The sequence below is a fragment of the Lepus europaeus genome, chromosome 9 (assembly GCF_033115175.1).
Source record: "Lepus europaeus isolate LE1 chromosome 9, mLepTim1.pri, whole genome shotgun sequence".
Classification (NCBI taxonomy): Eukaryota; Metazoa; Chordata; class Mammalia; order Lagomorpha; family Leporidae; genus Lepus; species Lepus europaeus.
The window spans coordinates 97797206-97818562 of NC_084835.1; the positions used below are offsets into that span (position 1 = coordinate 97797206).

Genomic DNA, 21357 nt, shown 5'->3' on the forward strand with positions numbered 1-21357 from the left:
AAGCTTCCGGCTTTGGCCTGGCCATTGAGGCCATTTGGGGAGTGAACCAGTGGATGGAAAATCTCTAACACTACCTTTCAAATAAATTAAAAAAAAAAAAAAAAGAAAGAAACAGAGAAAACAGCAGTAACAGTGGAGCCCTGGGCTGCTAGGAGGCAGAACATCCTCTCCCCCTCCCCTACTTGGCCCTGGCCCCTTGTGGACAGGACTCACCTCCCTGCAAGCTACTCTGCTCCCACAGGGGCCGCCACTCCGGCCGTGAAGAGCCTTGTGCATTTCCGAGCTGCTTCGACAGCCTGTGGGCAGCCCCGTCCTGGCCCAGCTGCCTCACTGCGGCACCTGAGCAACGCCAGCAGCACTGCCCAGGGGAGAGGTGAAGGGGCCCTGGGTTCCAGCTGGGGCTTCACCAGGACCAGGCCCCCCAGCCCTTGGCTGTAGCAGGACGTCTTCCCAGCTTGTGCGGCAGTGGGCAGGCCCAGGCATGGCAGGCACTGGGCAGCCCTGGAGGGCTGCTCCGGATTTCTGGCTTCCTGCCTCATCTGAGTCCGAGCATCCTGGCTTCCCAGGTGCCTCACTCGCCACCCCGAAACCCAGACACAGAGAAGCAGCAGTGGGGACCTGGCCACGCTGAGCCCAGCTTCCTGCAGGGGCACTGACCTTGAGGACTTTCTTGATGCCGTTGATGGTGGAGGTCAGCAGGGAATGCACCTTGAGGTCGTCGTTGGTGTAGTCCGCGTGCCGGATGCACATGTAGAGGATGTAGGCGGGCAGGCAGGGCACGGTGCCCAGCAGCGTCTGTGGCTTCAGGTCTGCCAGCAACGACAGCAGCAAACAGCCAGGGTTAGATGGGGGAGGGGGTGACTCCCGGGGCTCAGAGCCCTCCTCCCAGAACTACTCCCGGCAGCTCGTCTAGGAACGAGAGGGTTGGGAGGGAAGCTGGGGAGAAGCTGCCAGCTACCCAAACGCCTCCTGGCCCCAATGGCCAGCGCTTTCAGACGCTGTAGCAGAAAACCAAGACGAAACCACGTGGCTCAGGGCTCGCCCTGCACCACTGAAACAGGCCCGACACCTCCTTCTTACTCCATGGAGGAAGAGCCCAGAGCTACACACAGACACAGGGGCCCCAGCCCCCAGGAGGCCAGAGGCAGGGTGCAGACAGGACAGGGCTCCCCAACCTGGCGAGAACCCTCGACTCCTGGGGACCACCGCTCCCTGCAGCAGAATGTAGGGGCCGGCCCCAGGAGAACTGGGCAAATTCCATGTTCCCAAAGAGAAAGCCAGTCGGCCAAGCACGGGGAAGGCTGGGGCCACCTTTGGCTGTCACTTTAGGGACAGATTACCTGGCAACGCTGGCCCTGAATCCTCCCAGGCAGATGGCTGGAGCAGGTCACAACCACCCCCCGCCCTCCCCCAGCTGCCTTCCCCTGCAGCCCACACCCCTGCTCCTGGGCCAGGGCTGCTCTGGCAGGACCCGCACACACAAGCTCGGTCCCCTGTCCCCTCTGCTAAAGCCTCGGGAGGGCCAGGGAGAAGCTGTCACACTGCTTTCTCTTCCCGAGCATGCTGGGGAACTCACGAGCCAGGCCTAGGGCAACCAGTGGGGACAGGAGCCCAGAGGCTGGGGGAGGCCTGGCGCAAAGACAAGATGACAAGTGAAGACGGTACCCATGGGTCTCACTGCAGCCCACACTGTATCTCCAGTGCTTGGCCCTCTCATTACACTCACCCACGAACACCTAAACTGGGTGTCAGGAGCACTTCCTCTCACTTCCCATGCCCCCCGCCCCCTCCTCAGGCTTGCAATGGCAGAGGAGGGCCCTCCCCTCTGCCTGCAGGGGGGCAGCATCCTTGAGCCTCTGCCAGGGCTCTTGGGTTGGGGGCAGGTTGTGCTGCCAGTGCCTGCGCTTGGGACTTGGATTATATGTCCCCTCAAGCGCATTCTTCCAAGTAATGCTAACTACACAGACCATTGCACTCTGGGTACCTGGCTAACATGTGGATGGGCTCAAGAGGTGGCTGTGGATTGACCCTTGGCCCTAATTAGAATGCCAGTGGCAATTTATTCAGGAAAAAAAAAAAAAAACCTGATTTGTTGCTTTAAGCCTGACCTGTGTGCAGACTGTAAACAGCTTGTCCTGCCTTGGTACGTCCTGTGATTGCACAAGGTTTGCTCGGGCTGCCCGACTCCACCTGAGCGGCTCGGGGGAAGAGAGAGTGACTCGACTGTCCACTGTCCTCCGCCCCACACGCCACCATTAGGTACCTAGGAGTGGCTGGGGGGAGGGGGAGCACGCCGTCTGTTGGGTTGGGGTCTTCAGGGAGGATGACTGGCTGCTTTTCTAGACAGCTTAGTAGGATGTGACCTGGCCTGAGGCCACCTGAGCCACGACGCTGCCAGGGCCACCTTGAGTTCGGGTGGGGCTGTGCTGCCAGCGCCTGCACTTGGACCTTGGGTGACACCGTCCCCTCCAATGCACGCTTTGGATTGACGCTCACTGCAAGGAGGAGCCACGTGCCCGGAACAAGGGGTCTTGGTGAACCCTGACGCTGAGAACCCAGTGTTCCATTCACCAGAGAACCAAGGTCTGTTCCTAAGCGCACTTGAATAAGACACAGCCTGCTTGAGGGCACTGAAAGTGAACTTGGGTCAGTCACATCTAACTGGCCAAGTGGAGGGGAAAGTAACCTTTATACACAGCAAAATAGTAGTAGGTAGACGACAAAAAAAAAAAAAAAAAAAAAGCCACCTGGACCCAAAGCAAAACTAGTTCTAGGCAGTCAGATACCATCCTGTCTGCACCCCAGCCCTCAACAACCTGAGAGAAACTTCTCCACGACAGTGGTGACCTTATCTGAGCCTCAAACGTGCCTGTAGAAGCTACCACTTTGTATTCCTCACATCTCAGCAGGGGTTTGCAGTTTTACCATAGCCCTTTTACCTTTGACGTATTCCAGGTGACCGGGCAAACACAGTTGGAATAATTGTGCCCATTTTACAGATGGGAACACTAAGGAAGCACTGAAAAGGGAGTTCAGAGCCCACACTCTTCATTCCTGCATGGCTCTTTCCTCTAAGACCCCACCTCCTGGCTCTGAGAGGTGCTGCCGGGTCGGGCCGGGCACAGAGCAGGTGGTGGCCATGTTGGAGCTGGGTGGGGGGTGAGAGCAGAGGGGAGAGTGCAGGCATTGGCAAAACAGACAGGGCTGGTGAGGCAAACAGCTCCCTCAGCCCCGGAAGGGAGCGCCCGTACCTGGCACACACGGAGCAGTGGGCAGCATGAGGCACAGCCCTGCCCACAGCAGAGGAGAGCACCCCCAGGGGCAGGAGGCTCCTCTCTGACTCAGCAGAGGAAACCAGGCCCCTCTCCCAGCTGCCTGGGAACCTTGGGAGCACGTTGGGGACCAGGCAGGCCAGGCCCGACCCAGCCACCTGCCTGGAGGATGGAGGCCAGGAGAGAGCGCATTGCTGGCCCCGCCGTGGGCTGTTTGATCCCAGGCCCCGTGCGTGTATGAACTCAGGGTCCTCCCGTGCTAACGGAATGAGCACCCCCTGATGTCTCGCTGGGCAGGTCTGAGTGCGGCCTGACACCGTGTTTCTCGCCACTCCCCACACTTCTCCCAGCTCTGTGCTGTCCCCTCTGGGGGCGCTGGTGAGCAGCACCACGACGGCCACTCCGTCCGGAAGGCCAGAGCCAGCTGTGTGCAGGCCGGCAGACGCCCGAGAGCCCATGTGCACGGGAGGTACGCATGGCACGTACAGACCACAGAGCTCCGTCAGAGGCTGCCCAGCCCTCGAGCTGGAGTGGCGTCTCCGTTTCCCCAGTGTAGCTTAAACAGCACGTTCCTGAGAAGGGTTCAGCGAGGTGCTGAGGGCAGTGGGCTGGGCAGCAGCCGGCAGCAGGATGCCCAGGAGCCTGCCCATCGCTGCGGAAGCAATGCAAGGGGGCCGTGGCTGCAGCTGGGGCGGGGCGGGGCGGAGCCGCCAGCAGCTCCCCTCTCAACGCATCTACCGCAGCCAGAACAGGGCCTCCCTGTCTCAGGTCCGTATTGCTGTGCAGCCAACGGGTTAGCTTCTACTGGGCTAGCACTGGGTGATCCCCAAGAGCACCAGCTGGGGGCGGTGGATGGGAGGGGGAAGGAGAGTGGGCAGGGACCATGGCAGGGGTGGGGGTCAGGGGACAGAGCATAGGGTGGACTGTGCTCGGGAAAGAAGCAGGAGGGGGTGAAGGGGTGGGGGCGCCCAGGGTCCTGACCTGTCACCAGGTTCCGAATGAGGGCGGCCTCGTCCTCCTTGTGGTACTCCAGCATGCCCTGGAAGTCCTTCTCCTTCCGCTGCACCGTCACCTGCCTGGTGAGCTCATGATGCCTCCTGTCACTCTGGGCCAACGCCTGGGCAGCTGAGCGGGGGGATCAGACAGGACACGTGAGGGCCTGGGGCGGGAACAGGACGTCTCTCGCCGGGAGACGACTGGACCCAGGTCTGGGAATGGACGCTGCGTTCTCCCTGAGCACCACACTCTGAGATGTCCCCTGAGCCACGCCCCGAGTGGCTGCAGAGGAGCCCCAGCCTCTGGCATTGGGGCCATGCCGCATGGGGGGCAGGGAAACACTTGGAAAGGCAGGAGACATGCGGCAGCCAGGTGGCAGAGCAATGTCACCAGGCAGTGGTTTCTGGGAGGACGTGTGAGGCTGTGGCCAGGCCAGAGGGGAGCCACCAGGGCAGCACGCCATGCAGTCCCAGGGGTTCAAGGCCAAGGCACCACCTATGGCCTGTAGGGGTGGAGCAGGGCTGTATCAGTGCAGGAAGGCACTGTGCCTGGCACCCACGCCTAGGTCGGGCAGGGGAACGCGTTAGGTGCAGTCCCTGTCTGCAGGGAAGGCCATTCTCCAGGGGGAGTCGCCGTGGTGCGGGTGGGATCCATCCCCACCCAGGCCTTCCCTCAGCCCGAGAAGCGGGGGGAGGAGGGTGGGCACCCAGATTCACCCTCATAGGAGCAGATATGGGGGAGTACCCAACCTCATCCCTGGACCATCTAGCTAAGGAGACACCTCTAAGCGTTCACACACAGGCACACTTTACCACACGACTGGGCCAGGTGTCACATTGGGCATGTGCACCATAGGTGCTGATGGCTGCTGGACAGGAGATTTTGTGTTAGAGCTGGGAGGACCCCACAGAGGACGGGGGGAGGACGGGGGGGGGGATGGGTGGGTGGGACCCACCAGGCACCAGTGCCTGGAGGAGCAGAGGCGGCCACCAAAGGGCTCTCCCGGTGCCTGGGTCTCCATGACCTCCCAACCTCAAGCCCTTTGGGGGCAGGGAGCACCAGGTTGCTTTCTTGGCCCCCACATTCTCCAAGCCCACACAACCAGGCTCACAGGAAGCACCCAATTCCCCCCCACCCCAACTTCCAGCATCTACCTTCCACGTTCGGCTGACTGGGGACATGGAGGCTCATGGGGTCTGAGCTCTACCGTGTGGCCAACCCAGGCCCAGCCACCAGGAAATCAACCCAGTGGGAAGCGAGTCCCGCAGGCGTGGCCGGGCACACCTTCGCGTCCCCCCCCACCCCCACGCCCGCCACGCGCGCACACACGCTACCTTCTAGGTCCTGGACTTTCTTCATGTAAATCTTCAGTTGCTTTTTGAGCTTCCTCTCATTCTTCTCCAGTTTTTCTACCAGTTCTTTAAAGTCCTGAAAAGCAGAAGGAAGCAGAGTGGGAAAAGAGCTGAGCCTGGCCCCGGGTGGCGGGGTGTGGCCTGCAGCTGCCGTCCCGCAAACACTGGCTCAGAGACCTGGCCGGGACGGTGCTGCCCCTGCCGTGGCGCCCAGGAAGCAGAGGATGAGTCAGAAGCGGTCATCACCACAGCAGGAGGGCAAACTCCCCCAGGTCCTGGCTCTCTGGCACCCCAGGGCTCCCCCAAGCCAAGCCTCCTGGGGTTGCCATGCCAACCCCCCAGGAGACAGCCTGGCATCCCTGGATGGAATGGGTGGGAACGCAGGGGCAGGGAGCCCTCACGGGAAGGGCCAGCAAGATCACCTGGGGCCCAGCAGAAAAGCAGGACCGTGGCCTTGGCCATCCTGTCACTGCTCAGTCCCTAGCAACTGTTGCCACTGGGCGCCAACCAGTCCACTGGGACCAGAACAGGAAGCCTTGGGGAAGAGGGTTTTGTTGTCATGAATGCCACCTTGTCCCAGGCGCCTTCCATGGGGGGGGGGGGTGGCAGGAAGAGGGGACAGCAGCCCCTGCTGTCATCCTGAGAGCCAGGGTGCCACAGAGTTACAGGGAGGTCACAGGGGGTGGCCGTCTATCTCAGAGCCTAGAAAACACCTTGAGTGACAGTCGTCTTAGGGCTGGGCTGCAGCCGTGAGCAGGCACTATGGCTACTGCAGACCTCGAGTCTAAGGAGAGCTGTTAGGGTTTACTTATCTCAACAAACAAGTCAAAACCCTCCAGCTGAGAGGCACCGGAAGTGCCAGCCTGGCTGCCTGGAGCTGTGGCACAGAGTGAACCCACGGTGGGGCTCCGAGTGGGCTCTGCGCCCCGGCCAGGTCCCCTGCTGCCGACTCTGCTCTCCAGAGCAGTGCCACAGTGCACGCGTGTCCCGCGGCAACTGCAGGGCCACCCCTCCCCCTCTCTGCCACAGAACCCTTTCCCTAGCCAACTGCACTGAATCCTCAGCTGTGACAAGGGATGAACCGATGCTTGCGGGCAAATGACTTGGAGGAACCCAGGCCAGGGCACTGTGACCGCCAGCCAGTCCCCAAGTTGCCCTGGGCGCCGCCCACCACACCCAGAAGGCAAAACCACACCTGTGTCTTTCCCGCCCTGTCCTGAGAACTTCCACTAGACCCAGAGGGGGCAGACGCTGGCTACCTACAGCCAACTGAAGCCCGGCTGCTCCAGCCCGGACACATGAGCCCGGTAGCCAGGTGCTGGCCACTGTACTGTGTTCAGGAGCCCTGGTAGCTCAGCTGGCCAGTGTGACACCATGCCCGAACCACTCAGTACAGGGGACTCTGGTGGCTCTCCACGGGGGAGGACTTCCTGTGTCTGCCAGCTCTTCAGGCCAACCCCCTCCCAAATTCCAGAAGACTACGTCCCTTGACAGGCTAAGGGGAACTGTGTAAAGCTTTGCCCCCACACTTGTGGCGACACACGAACCACCCAGAAATCTGGAAGTTTAAAATCTGCAGATCGAGGACAAGGAGACCACGGGGGCCCAAAGTCAGAGGGCACAGCCACAGGAGAGCGAGCTCGGCTCAAGACCGACACCCGGACCCTCCCAAGTCGCTGCCATCGCGGTGCACGCTGCACCCTCCCTCTGAGCGTGTGACTCCCCGGTGCCTCCGGCCTGGGGCTGTTTCCCTGGCTTCCTGCTCATGGCCTGAGAGCCTCCTGGCACACAGCGGTGATCACCTGTGTGCCCAGCGGCACCCGGGAGCCAGGAACGCTTGCTGAGCAGGAGAACACGAGTTCCTGACCACTCTGTTTGCAGGTCCCGGCCTTGGCCTGGGTAAGGTGGAAGGCGCTGCACACGGGCAGTGCCCTGCAGCCAGGCTGCAGGCTGGGCCCTCCTCCTCAGGCTCACCCTCCCTCACCTCCAGTCCAGGCTGCTGCTCTGGCCGAGGGGCTTGCGGTGCTGTCCTGCTCTCCCCTGGGTGGTTTCTCAAGGTGGGACCGCCCACTCTCCTCCTGGGCTAGCCCCATGACCTAGCATTGTACCTCTACAGCACCCAGGCCTCTCTGCAAGGTGGTCGCCTGCCATGCTACTTGGTCAACAAGTAGCGAGGGTCAGCAAGTGCATTCCCCAGGCTGCCTCTCTGACCTGGCAGAACTGGCTCAACAACACGTGCTTCTTCCATAAAGCCACCCGTGTGGATACGTGAGTGACAGTGACACACGCACAGGGAGAAGGAAAGCCGTGCGCACACAAGTCCTATTCAGGGGGCAGTGGTTGGTCCAGGTCCCCAGCTCTCTTGGGATTCAGGGAGCCAAGCACCCGACCATGGATCCCCTGTTTATAAGGCGAAATGGCACTGTTGAATGGGCTTCTGGACTGGCCGCATCGCTGGTGAGGTCTGGGGGCACCTGCCGCCGCTCCCTGCTGTGGGCACACCCACTTCAGAAGGCTCTCTCCTGCCCATGCTCCTGTGCGGGTGTCCTCATCCAGGGACTGCTCCCTCTTCCTCCTCTCTGCCAGTCTCCACGGCTACACTCCCTTTTCGCCTCACTTCCTCCCAAGAGCCTCCCCTGAATTCTTGTAGAATCACGATTCTAGAACAATGATCGCTGCTCCTTCCATGTGCCTCACTTTCCCTGCTGTCCTGTGAGCCCTCTGTGGATGGAGGCTCCCATCTCTCCAGCACCTGCTAGGGGTCCCCTGGTGGCTGCCTGCGCAGCCGGCCACAACAGAGCCTCGCGTTCCTCCTCCCATCATTCCCCACTGCATCCAGCTTAGCTGTGTGATGGTTTTTTTTTTTTTTTTTTTTTTTTGACAAGCAGAGTGGACAGTGAGAGAGAGAGACAGAGAGAAAGGTCTTCCTTTGCTGTTGGTTCACTCCCCAATGGCCGCTGCAGCCAGCGCACCGCGCTGATCCGAAGCCAGGAGCCAGGTGCTTATCCTGGTCTCCCATGGGGTGCAGGGCCCAAGCACTTGGGCCATCCTCCACTGCACTCCCGGGCCACAGCAGAGAGCTGGCCTGGAAGAGGGGCAACCGGGATAGAATCCGGCGCCCCAACCGGAACTAGAACCTGGTATGCCGGTGCCGCTAGGCAGAGGATTAGCCTGTTGAGCTACAGTGCTGGCCATGATGGATCTTAACAGTAAACAGCACTGCTGGTTCTGGAACTGGGCCTTGGACGGCCTCGAGCCTCTGGCTTGCGTTCTCTCGGCTGCCTGCTGCACGTCAAACAGCCTGGGCTGAGGCCGTGGACCACAGGAGACCATGTGGAGACAGAGCCCACGAGAACCAAGACACAGGAGTGAGGCTCTCTCGGCTATTCCAGCCCCAGCCAATGCCACATACAGCAAAGACGAGCTGTGCCCGTTGGGCATGAATTCCTAACCCACATGGTGGCTGCTATCTCAAGCCATTAGTTTTAAGTGACTCGGCTCCGTGAAGACGGGAATTTTAGTTCTCTACCAGCAGCAGACTGGAGAGTTCTAGAATCTCTTATTGCAGGGCTAAGGACGCACACCTTGTCCGCCCGTTTAGACGCAGGCCACCCTGACCCTGTTTTCCATCCAGGACTCTCCAGAGCCGGGAATCCGCCAGCACGGCTGCTCACCAGGTTCTCGTTGGTCAGCCGGGACATCTCCTGTTGGACGCCAAATTCCACCTGGGCCTCTGGGGAGAGCAGCAGCGTCTGGGAGAAGGTCTGCTGCTGCCTGTCCAGCTCCTCCTTCAGGGCTTCCACCTGGGCCTGCAGCCGCTCCACCGCCTCCTCGTGCTCCAGGCTCTGGGCCTGCAGCTGCGCCTCCAGCAACCTGCACCGGGCAGAGGACAGGTGACCGCGCGGCTCGGGCGGTGTCCCCGAGAGGGGGGCCATGGGCAGCAACAGGACAGGGGCTGTGGAGCACACAGCAGGAGCGGATGCAGGTCCTCGACAGGGGGTGGACGCAGCAGGGAGCAGATGCTGAGGGGGTCGTCAGGCCAGCAGGGCGGGCGGGAGGGGACAGCAAGGCCAGAGCACCTCTGCTCTGAGCCTTTTCTCTCGGCCCCGTCTGTTATTCTGCACGCATGGTCTGTTGGTCTGGGATAGAGATGATTTCTATCAAGACATCATCAGCAAAAATAAATTTATTACAGTATCTCTTAAAAAAAAATCCACACCTGCTCCAATGTTCGCAAGAAACTTGGTTAACACAAAACTGATCAACTGAGCTAATTCTTTCATGTTTTCCTATCTTAGATTCTGTGTGGGCTTTAGAAAGGCAAAGTATCAGCCTTGTTTTGTTTTCACCACAACTGTTCCCACTCTCATACCCCTCCCCTAGCCCCAAACACAAATGAAGACTGCTTGGAGATAAGTGGGGAGGCCTAAGATCGCCTGGTGTCGTGACAAACAGCAGAGACCCCTGGAGAGGTTCTAGAATGGGCTGGCCACGAGTCTCCAAGGGCAGAGTTCCCGAAGGCCCAGGGCCAGCGGGCAGCCCGTTACGGGGCAATTCTGGAAGGCACCTGTTCCCTCATGGCGGAAGGTGAGGACTTAGCCAAGGCCCCAGGGCCATCTCTTCCCCAGGAGGTTCAACCCTAACACATCTATGAGAAGGCTGCCTCCCAATGCCCTGCTCCATGCTCCACAGAAGGAGAGGTAGGGGCACTGGATGACGAGGCCTACGTGGGCAAACATTCACTCATCTCTTCCTGAGATGCAGATAAAGGTCATGCCATGAGCTGGGCACAGCTGGGCAGCAGGCAGTGCCCAGGGACTGCTGGTGAGCCCTGGGCTGCCTCGGAGGCCAACAGGTGCGCAGGCACTGTGGTTTTGCAGTTCTGCTGGTTTGGGAGGGAGCCCATCAAGGAGGGAGGGAGGGCAGGGAGCCCCCACTGTTGATGGGAACCGTCACATTTTACATAGGATTGTGGGGCAATAATTAGGCAATGAAATCCGCATTGCAGATGCTACAGAGAGCTTAGATGTCATTCCCTGTTGGCTACACTGTGCTAAATTAAGCAGTCACCAATAAGCTATGAACTCGGCGAGAAACACCAGGAACGCGTGGGCTCAAGGCCTGCTGCCTGCAGGACGCGTCTCCTATTAATGCCACACGTTCACTTGGAGCTGTCTCAGTCTCAGGGGGACTGCGGGTGACTCAGCCCAGCGATGTGGGCAAGGTGCAAGGTTCCCACCCAGGCACCGGGCAGGCCAGTTCACCAGGTGAGAGGTGAGAGGCTCAGCAAGTGGCAGGACTGGTTCTACAGCCGGGCACCTGGCTGCGTGGGTCTGTGTTTTTCCTCTGCTTACCCAGCACCCAATCTGATAGGGGAGGCACCAGGAGTCTCACACCTAGGTCCCTTCTCCAATAAAACTCTGGGTGGAGCAGGAAGCTGGTCTTAGCGAATAATCATGACAGTAATAGAAGTAGCAACTAATATTTATTCTATGCTTACTACATGCCTGGCAGGTGCAAAGTACTTTACCTTTATTAACATTTTTAAAATTTTATTTTTATTTTATTGAAAGGCAGGGTTAGAGAGAGACAGACAGATCTTTCACCCACAGGTTCACTCCCCAAGTGGCTGCAACAGTCAGAGCAGGGCCAGGCCAAAGCCAGGAGTCTCCCATGTGGGTGCAGAGGCCCAAGCACTTGGGCCATCTTCCGCTGCTTTCCCAGGCCGTAAGCAGAGAGCTGGATCAGAAGTGGGGCAGCTGGGATCCAAACCAGCAACCATATAGGATTCCGGCACTGCAGCTGGCGGCTTTACCCACTGCAACCTTAACCTATTTTTTTTTTTTTTTTTTTTGACAAGCAGAGTTAGACAGTGAGAGAGAGCGAGACAGAGAGAAAGGTCTTCCTTTCCATTGGTTCACCCCCCAAATGGCCGCTACAGCTGGCGCACTGCGCTGATCCAAAGCCAGGAGCCAGGTACTTTCTCCTGGTCTCCCATGCGGGTGCAGGGCCCAAGCACTTGGGCCATCCTGCACTGCCTTCCCAGGCCACAGCAGAGAGCTGGACTGGAAGAGGAGCAACCGGGACTAGAACCCAGGGCACCGGTGCCGCAGGTGGAGGATTAGCCAAGTGAGCTGCGGTGCCGGTCCTTAACCTCATTTTTAAAACCACCCTGTAAGGAAGGCTTCGTTCCCATCCACCATCTACAGAGGAGGAAACCAAGACCTAGCTCGTGCCTTGCTCACGGGTAGTTGGTGGGGGGCGTGTTTGAACAGAGACCCTGCAGAGCCAGGGGACTCACTACCGTGTGAATCAGCTGTCCTTGACTTTGCCAAGACGACGCACTTATGTTGCTTTACAGGGACCTCAGTGACATCATCAGGGGGCCGCAGGGAGGGGGTCACAGGAGAGGCAGAGATGGAAGCCTGAGGGCTGCAGGCTCCTGTTCCAGCTCTGCCCCCACAAGAGGAGTGAGCCTCGTGACCTTGGCACCCTCCCTTGTTAGGAGGGTCAAATGAGCAAAGCTAGACCACACCCCCTGAAAGCCACTGGCTGACAATCAGCATCGGTCAGGCCACTGTGCTGCTCTTCCTGTGCACCTACCTCCCCTAGCTGACCTGCTCACATGGCACCAAAGGCCACCGAGTCACCAGGTGCAGATCCTGGTACCAGATGCCAGTTCTCTTCCACCTCAGCAGCAAATTCCTTAAGCCCTGCGGGGCTCCCCTCCCCACGAGGATGCCACGTGAGTGTGAGACGCCACAGGGCAAGCACTGCATTTGGTTGCTGTCAGCTCCCGGGAGCCCCTGAGACCAGCCCCAGCCCACGTGCTGCCGGGGAGGTTCCCAGGAGCCTTGAGGCTGGCGCACAACCAGCAGCATGGGCTGATACTTCTGGCTCATCCTCAGAGTCAGGAGGGTTGATGGGTGGGCATGGGAGCTGCAGAGAGCCAAGAACCCCCAGAGGGAGGCAGCTTCTCAGCCTGGTTCCAACTAGCTGCCTGCCTGTTGTCACAAAACTCCCCTCTTGTCTGCTTCCTCACCTATGGAATGAGAGCCTGGATTGCCTGGTTTCTCAAGTATCACCTTGACCCAAACAAGCAGTCTCCCTTGACCTCATCTGGACACAAAGTGACAGGCGGGTGACGCCAGGGCCCACCAGCCAGCACCTCTTGTGAGCTGTGCCCCGTGCCCCTGCACTCAGTGTAGCCGAGACACAACTGGCCGTAGACATGAACAGCACACAGACAAAGCAGACACAGGAAGGAAGGAATGCATTTGACCTGGCGACTTGCTTTAGGCCTTGGTAGGCCAGGCCGAGTTCTCCATCTTCATTCAAATATCCCCAATCCTCAGTCTTGCTAGAAATAAAGGCAGAAGAACAGGGTGTCCAAGTGCAGAGGAAAGAGGCTGCAGAAAGCCCAGTGAGGCGAGGCGATCCTAGCCGAGGCCTGGAACTCAGAACCAGGAAAGGCTTCGGGACCCTCCTGTCCCCTCTGCTGCTGTGCACCTGCCAAGAGCATCTCTCCTCCCAGGTCTCCGCCCCTGCCCTGGACCTGGGCGCCTGTGGTCTCTTGTGGGGCAATCACAGGCAGGCACATGTGTTGCCAAGGACAGCCGGGGCTACAGCTCCACGAACAGCAGTGGTGCGGCAGCACGGGTTGAGGGGAGCTCTGCCTTGGCCTCACTCCTCTGCCCTGCTTCCCTCCATCACTGGGATTCAGAACCCAACAGGGGGGGAGTGGACCCCTCCCGGGAGGAGCTTCAGGCTAGGAGCAGGCACTCGCTGCACCCTGCAGAGTAGCAGGTGCAGCATCTCGCCGCCACTGGGCTGGATGCGTCTCTCCTTAAGGACACAGAAATATCAACTACCCTTAACTCCAGCTCTTGTTACAGAACCCTGTATAAAGCAACAGCTACTACAAACTTGGTGACACAGAAGAACTTCTCCCTTTGACCTTGGGAAGGCAGGATGTGCCACCTTCTACCTGCAAACTGTTGCCATCCCCACATGGCCCAGTGGCTGCTGATGCCAACAAGGAGCCCCTGGAGGGCAAGCATGTGTTGACCGTGAGCGCTTCTGTCCACGTACCCCTGCCTCATGCAGTCCTGGGCACGTGGAGAGCCTTAAGGCCAGTGGGACTGGGTGGTGGCAGGCAGGCAGGCAGGGTTCTGTCCCACCCATGGCTCCTAGTGACAGCAGCGGGCAGGAGCGCCTCCTGCTGGCTGGATCCCAGGTTCCCCAGTAGGCAGCAGCCCGATAAAACTGTTAGCATCCCTCCAAGCCTTCCCAACTCCCAGGGGGCCAGCCACTGTCCCCAGGAGTGTTTGTGGCCTAGGCCAGCCCCTGCCCGGTTGCGTGTGAGGTCCAGGGAGTGAAACAACTGACCATCTTATCTCTCCACCCCAGCTCAGCCTCCCAAGGGAGGCTCGCAGACCCCACTTGCTGCTCCCTGGGCATAATGCCCGCCATCCTGGGGTCTGGGGGCGGGGAGTGGTAGAGAACACACTCCTGGGGGTGCTGCATGGGCTCTGGTCGCTGGGTGCTCCCCACATGGCTTGGTCTTCCAGCCAGGCCACGGCGAGACTACTGCCAATGAGCTTCTGTCCCCTGGGTTCCCCACACCCAGGCTGGGTCTCTGCATATCCAGCCTTTGTGGTGGACTCTGCCGTCCCCGCCATGGCTGCGCTCTGCTGGCCCGTGTTCCCTGTGTCCCGGCAAACCGCAAAGTGACCTGGGGCTGTGTTAAAGGGGGCTGGGAGCTCAGCACTGTCCCTTCTCAGGTGGCCACACGAGGAACGCAGCTGCAGGAGTCCTTGGGGGACCCACAGCGAGGACCACCAGAGCTGAACTCAGGGTCCCTGTACTCCAGCCACCCCCCTTGTCACAGGGGACAGCCACTGGTACCTGGGCTAGGGCCTTGTGAGCCCCCCGCTCTCTCAGTCTCCAGACCCCAGGGGCTGCTGGGTAGCACACAGGTGACACTGAGATACACAACGAGGCCAAGTCACCACTAGCCTCGGCAGGGAACGCCCCGAGTTCTGAATTCTGTAACACACCGGGCATCATGGACAAAGGCAAAAATGAGAGTACCGGGCAGCCTGGGCTAATGAGTAAATGAGAAACCAGTGTGCCCAGATGAAGGGGAACCAAACCCCAGGAGAATCTCCCTGCCCCGCCCATCCAGGGCTCCAGGGGTGCCACCTGCTGGTGAGAGGAGGAGAAATCCAAATAGCTCCCAGGAGTTCAGTTTCTTAAAAACTGAAGGGCTTGATACCAACAAAGAAATCAGCATGCATCCATGGAGAGCCCCCAGTACACAAGCCACGTCCCCCCCCATAAGGCACGGAAGCCACAGGCACAGCTGCTAGAAGCTGCCAGAATTCCCAGGGGGCTCCCCTCTGTCTCTAGGAAGCCCTGGCTCCTCCACTCCAGGCAAAGTAAAAATACAAAGGCTGCCCTGGATCTCAACTAACTGCTAACTGCAAAGGTGGCTCCCAGACCGCCTTCCCTCTAGGGGGATCTTGAAAGCGGCTGGGGCTCTGCCTGTGCCGGGCCTGGCCGCCCCGAGGAGTCTCCTGTCCAGTCCTGTGTGCTCCCTGGGTGTCACTTCCTTGGCCTGCCCCTGGGCTTTCCAGGCAGCAGTCAGGTGGTCCCTGGGATGGTGGAGGCATCACTCCCAACGCCAGGACCCATGGAAGCCCGCGAGGCTCCCGGCCGGCCCACGTGGCTGTGTGATCACTGACAGCCACTGTGGGTGTTTAGAGGGACGGGCTGTGGCTGGGGGTCATGGGGACCACCCCAGAAACTACATCCTTCTAGGAAGGGGGAGAGTTCAGCAAAATTCTAAAGGGCTCCAAGCTCCTCCCACAAACCTCACACGGAGTCTGCTCAAAGATGCATATTAAGAACCACACTTGTGTTTATCTATTTTAGATGCGAGGGAGGGAGGGAAGGAGGGGGACACAGAGAGAGGGGGTGAGAGATCGAAGTTCCATACACTGGTTCACCCCTCAAATGGCTCCAATGGTCAGGCAGAAGCCAGGAGCCTGGAACTCCATCTGGGTCTCCCACATGGGTGCAGGGGCCCAAGCGCTTGGGCTACCTTCTGCTGCCTTCCCAGGTCATCAGCAAGGAGCTGTACCAGAGCAGTCAGGACTCGAACCAGTGCCCACATGGGGTGCTGGCGTTGAGGGCAGCAGCCCCAGATTTCAGGTGTTTGGCACCCAAATAAACATATCACTCTGGGAGCCTGAGGAAAGGCAGGGCCCCTCCCCCTCTGTCTTCAAAGTCCCTGTGGCTCGGGCAGCCCGCATCCTGCAAAATCCCAAGGCTGGGACAGCTGCTACACTCCTAACATTTCCACAAGGCTGAGGCAGCTGCCCGTGGGAAGACCCCAGCCCCCATGCTCACTTCCGTGGCACCTGGTGGGGCAGGCCTCCCTACCCTGGTCCACTGCTCTCGCCTGTTCTTAACTCAGGACCACAGGCCATTAGTTTCCCATTGTACGCTGGGTTTGCAGGGACTGGAATTATTTTAAGATATAATAATAAAATCTATATTTATTTTATTGCTCTCATCATTACTGCCATAAAGCAAGACAAATCCAATGATTAAGCAGCCCCTGGGAAAACCGAGGCTGGGGACCAGCTCCTTTACTTGGGGGGGGGGGAGGTGTGAATTGAAAAGGGAGCCAGTTCTGCAGATCAGAGATGAGCACCGCCCACAGCAGCGGGTGGGGGTGGGGTGGGGGGTTGCTGCTTCTCACTGGATTATCACCTGTGCCATTTCCTGTTACTCAGCTCGCTTCTCTCCAACCCCAGCTAATTTAAACGCAGTGAATCTTGACTGCAATTTCAGCTGGGAGTCACCGTCCTTCTTTCTCCCCCTCCTTGAAGGGGGAAGAATGACCTCTTTCTTGAAATACACTCGGCTTCCTGCTGGGGCCTGCCACAACATCTCCATCTTCTGACTACCCACACCTGGGCAGCAGCCACCTGGGCCAGGCCTCCCTGGCTCTCCCTGGACTCAGAAACAGGCCCAGCGGCGTGTCTGAGCCCTACCCGCTGGGGCCTCAGTGTTCTCACTGCAGAAGGTGGATCAGAAGTGCTGGGAACCGAAGGAGAGTCTGGGGCACGCTTGCTAAAAGCTGAGCACGCACTCACAGCGCCCCCTACTGTTATGTTCTGTTTTCAGTGATTCTGAACCCATGCTTGCTGACTGCTCAACGCTCAGCTAAGGCAGGGAGAAAGGGGCCAGCGAAGAGGCCTGCTCTGTGGTTACAGGTGCCCAGCGGGGGCAGGAGGCGGCCAAGAGCGCCACGGCCATGACAACCCTGACACGCACTGCCTGCGTGCTGCCTGCCGCGTGCTGCCTCTGTCCGGAGGGCTTCAGCCAGGGCTAACCTAATCGTCCCAGTCGCCACGGGAGGTGCCCTGCTATGACTGCCCTAAAACACAGATGAGGCGGCCGAGGCATGGAGCGGTCAGGAAGGGGGCTCCCAGTCAGTGGGCAGGCAGGTTGAGCCCATGCTCCACTCTGCAAGTCTCCACTCTGCCCTGCAGCCTCTCCCCCTCCTTCCCTCAACCCTTGACCCTCAGCTACCCCTGAAGAGGCACCGGAAGTAGATGGTTGAGAGGAAACCATTCAGCACTGTCTTAGAGGTGAGAAGCTCCCATTTGGCCTCGGCGGTGCCTGGCCTGGCTCCATCTGTTCCGAGGGACAGGGGTGGCCCCACAGTATGGTGGCCACCCCGGTGTGGCACAGGTGGCTCCACAGCAGGTGTCTGGAGCAGGTCCCTACAGTTTCTCGGGCTTCCCCGGGCCAGCTTCCTCTCTCTGCGAAACACCATTCCTGGCCAGTCTTTCTGAGCCTCTGCCTCCGCCCAACACCCCTCCCCCTGGGTGCTCCCTTTCCTAGTCCCTCTCAGGGGGTGTGGCTTCCAGATGCTCCAGGTACCACCCAGCCTTCCCAAAACTACTGGCAGGCGTCCGCTCCTAACATACAACCCCAAGGCTGGGTGCGTGGCGAGTGCCTCCGATCAGGCCTTAGCAGAGTAGGCTGGGCAGGGCCCCTCACCCACCACCTCCTCCAGGCAGCATCCAGGGAGAGGCGGGCCTTACCTGTTTGTCTGGCAGACCCCGTGATAGGCCTCGATGGCGTCTTCCTGGTCCACGTGCTTCTCGCTGTTAGGCCAGCTTGTCCTGGCGTTAATGTTGGGCTCCTGGAAGGCCCCAGATGGAGAATAGTAAGCAACTCTGGTTGTGCAAACAACAGCCACACCACGCTTCAGACACAGAGGCTTTGGAAGAGACAAAGGCCTGGAAGAGCCCAGGTAGGGAGGGACGTGAGAAGGCCCCTTCCTAGAGGCCTGGGAGAGGCTGAGCAGAGTGGAGTCTGTGCATGGTGGGGGGAGGCAGGGTCCAAGACAGCGGGGACAGTTCCCCTGGGAGGAGGACACATCCCAGGTGCATGGGACAGGATGGAAACCTGATCTCCTCCATGCCCTTGGCAGCCCAGTCTGTCCCCTCCCTCTCACTCCATGATCTGTCCCAGGAGGGCTGAGAGAGCTGAATGCCTCTCCCACTCTACTTCACAAACAAAGGAAACAGTAAGGAGCCCCTGAAGTAAACAAGGCCACCCCTATCTAATTCTGTGCCTGGTTCCTCTTGGGCACCTTCAAATTAACCTCAGAAGATTCTAGAAACTTCTGGCACCATCCCCCAGGAACAGCCACACTGAGGAAGCAGCCAGTCCCTTGCTGTGCCTTTACAGGAGACTCTGGGACAAGAGAGTCTGTGTTGTTAGGGTGAAGCCTCTCATGGGCAGACACATGTGAGCGAAACACGAAGCCGGCCCCCAGTGCCACCACCGCCGTGCCTCCTCACCGCGTTCTTGCCAGCGAGCCGGCGCTGGTCGGTGCTCACGATCTGCGTCCGGAGGATGAGCACCTCCTCCTTGCGCACCTCCAGCTCCTCGTTGGCCAGCCTGAGCTGGTTCAGCAGGAGGCTGTAGCCGTCTGGAGAGCTGTGCGTGGCGTTGTCCTGCGTGGCGTGGTCGGCCACGGCTTTCCTCAGCTCGTTCAGGTCGTTCTTCAGCCTCTTGTTCTCCGACTCCAGCTCCTGCCTCTGGAAGACAGCGCAGGGCCATGCCTGTCACTCCCTGCATCCAGGGTGCTACCCCCAGGTGGGCCACTGCCACCGCCCCTTCCTCACCCACCCTGCCCTAGCTGCTGGGGAAGCTATGAGCAACCTTCTTCCCGTTGAGCGATGATACATGGCAGAAGTTCCGACTGGCACTGGCAGGCAGAGCTGGGGCCTGGACTTGAACCCAGGACCCCAGGTCACGGGTGAAGCATCTCTGGCGCTGCCGCCCAGCTGCGCCCCCTGAAGGATTCCCTAGCGCTAGCACTCCCATGCATGCGGGGCCGTGAGACCCTTGTTTGCAGGAATGCTGGCTCAGGAGTTCCGGATCCACTCCTGCCCAGGTGACTTCCTAGGGTAGCCGAGCACCACCCTCAGCAGAGCCAGTGTCACATTGGAGCAGTCCTGCACCTGGAGCAGGCATCCCATCCCTCACCCTGGCGCCTGGTGGCCTTCTCGGACAGGAAACCCTGCTCTGGAGTTCAGTGTGGCCCCATGCTACAGTTACGAGTCTAGGACCCTGGACAGAGATGGGATAGGGACACATCAAGGATGCTGTTGGTGAGGTTGCCGAGGCTCCGTGAGTGGGGTTAGGCCGATGTCACTCAGGGAGAGCGTGCAGAGTGCCAACGAGCAACAGCTGGGCTGCTGTGCACCCCCCACCCAGGACTTCTCATCAAGCGGCCAGAATAGACCGACATGGGACAGATAGCTGCACCTCAAGGTAGGCAGGAGAGGTAACTATCTTTTTAAAAAGATATATGTGGGGGCCAGCACTGTGGCGTAGTAGGTAAAGATTCCGCCTGTGACACAAGCATCCCATATGGGCCCAGGTTCTTGTCCTAGCTGCTCCTCTTCCGATCCAGCTCCCTGCTGATTGCCTGGGAAAGCCGCGGAAGATGGTCCAAGTGCTTGGGCCCCTGCACCAGCATGGGAGACCCTGGATGAAGCTCCTGGCTCTGGATCGGCCCAACTCTGGTCGTGGTGGCCATTTTGGGGGATGAACCAGCACATGGAAGATCTGTCTCTCCCTCTCTCCCTCTCAAATAAATAAATAAAATCTTTAACAAAATATGTATGTTTTTTAACCTTCCCAAGGGTCTTTCAGGTTTCTGGATTAAGGTGATAACTGTACTTACTTATGGGGGTGTGGTCTGTAACTTGGACACATCCCTGGAGAACACAAAGGCGCCCATGATGACAGAGACACAGTCTCAGGGGCTGAGGGTTCCTGCTGAAGGCTGTGCCATTCTGAACTCTGTCTACACTGGCCTAAGGTCCTGACAGCCTGCAAATGTGAACCAGTGAGACGGACTCGCTTCACAGAGCAAGCGGGAGCTGCAGGACCAGCTCAGGGCCACAAGAAACAGTGAGCCACACAGTGACCTCCTTCAGACCCCACAGAACTGTAATGGGATACTGAGGGGTGATCCAGGGTCTGTCCCTCCAAGTTTCACCACAGCAGCATTGATGGGAGTAACACAAACGAGTGTTTTCAGCAATTAGAGGCCGGTTAAGAAAGCTGTCATAACCATGTCACAAAAACATGATGTTGACAAGGATTGTTAGGTAGAACATATGTAGATATGTGTTATATAAATAACATGCACAGAAAAAGCATTGGGGAGAAACACTCAAATATCAGATTGTCTTTAAATGGTTTTTTAAAAAACCCTTCACACATTTCAAAAAATTATTTTAAAAAAAATTCTTGAACTTTTAAATTTTTCTAAGGGTACTACTTCCATAAACCTGTAAATAAAGTGAAAAGTTTCCGTAAAAAATGGTATAATAAGGAAACACCCAAGAATCACCAGGAGGACCTCCTCAGAGACGGCTTCTCTGGTTCACACCCAGTGTCCAACAAGCCTACGTCTGGACGTCAGTCAAGGTGAAAAGCACGTAAGGGCAGCACGAACCACGCTGCCCCGTCCCTCCCTTGGCTGCAGCCAGCAGCAGGTTGGGAAGGGAAGCCCAAGGCTGTTGTGGCCCTTAGCAAGCCTGTTTTGCGCAAAGTGGTCTCCTGGGCTGGTGGCGGTCATGGCTCCTGTTGGCTCCTTGGCCTGGCCTGAGACCGTACTGGACATGGGAGGGAGGCAAGCAGCTTCTCCCCTTCCTGCCCCTGCGCCTGCCCCTGGGTTCCAACCACCTCCATCACTCACTGCCCCCAGCACCTCACCTCCCAGCCTAGGCTGATGGGGACACCCCACCGGGCAACCCTGCCAGCTGCCTCAGGCCTCCTGGGAGAACACTGCCAGGCAGCACTGGCCCCAGGGGCCCTTCCCTGACCCCCAACAGAAGGCACACTCAAGCTTGTGTGAGACACCCAAACATGGCGCCTCTGCAGGGAGCTGGGGCACCCACATGGGTTACAGAAGAGTCGGGGGAATGTTTATACAGCAGGGGTAGGGCTGAAATAAGTCATGCTTGGTAACAGGTCCCCACGGTCACCTCCTCGCACCCATGCCCTTGTGAAGTTTTCCGAGTCCAGCTGGAAGTGGAGGGATCAGGTTGGAGAAGAGCCGAGCAGCCGGCTGTGTGGACTCCTCACCCGCCCTAGAGCTGGGAGGATCTATGCCTGTGGGGGGCAGGGAG

The 21357-nt window shown here is 58.9% G+C and overlaps 1 protein-coding gene across 1 annotated transcript in view; it reads right to left on the reverse strand.

Moving 5' to 3' along the window:
- MYO5B (myosin VB) overlaps positions 1-21357 on the reverse strand; it is a 306778-nt gene that overhangs the window by 13682 nt on the left and 271739 nt on the right. Inside the window, exons 28-33 of the mRNA XM_062201653.1 lie at positions 18508-18747; positions 17743-17843; positions 9295-9493; positions 5603-5696; positions 4254-4397; positions 658-809 (exon numbers count right to left, since the gene is read on the reverse strand). Coding sequence (XP_062057637.1) covers positions 658-809; positions 4254-4397; positions 5603-5696; positions 9295-9493; positions 17743-17843; positions 18508-18747 — 930 coding nt within the window. The remainder of the gene's footprint in view (positions 1-657; positions 810-4253; positions 4398-5602; positions 5697-9294; positions 9494-17742; positions 17844-18507; positions 18748-21357) is intronic.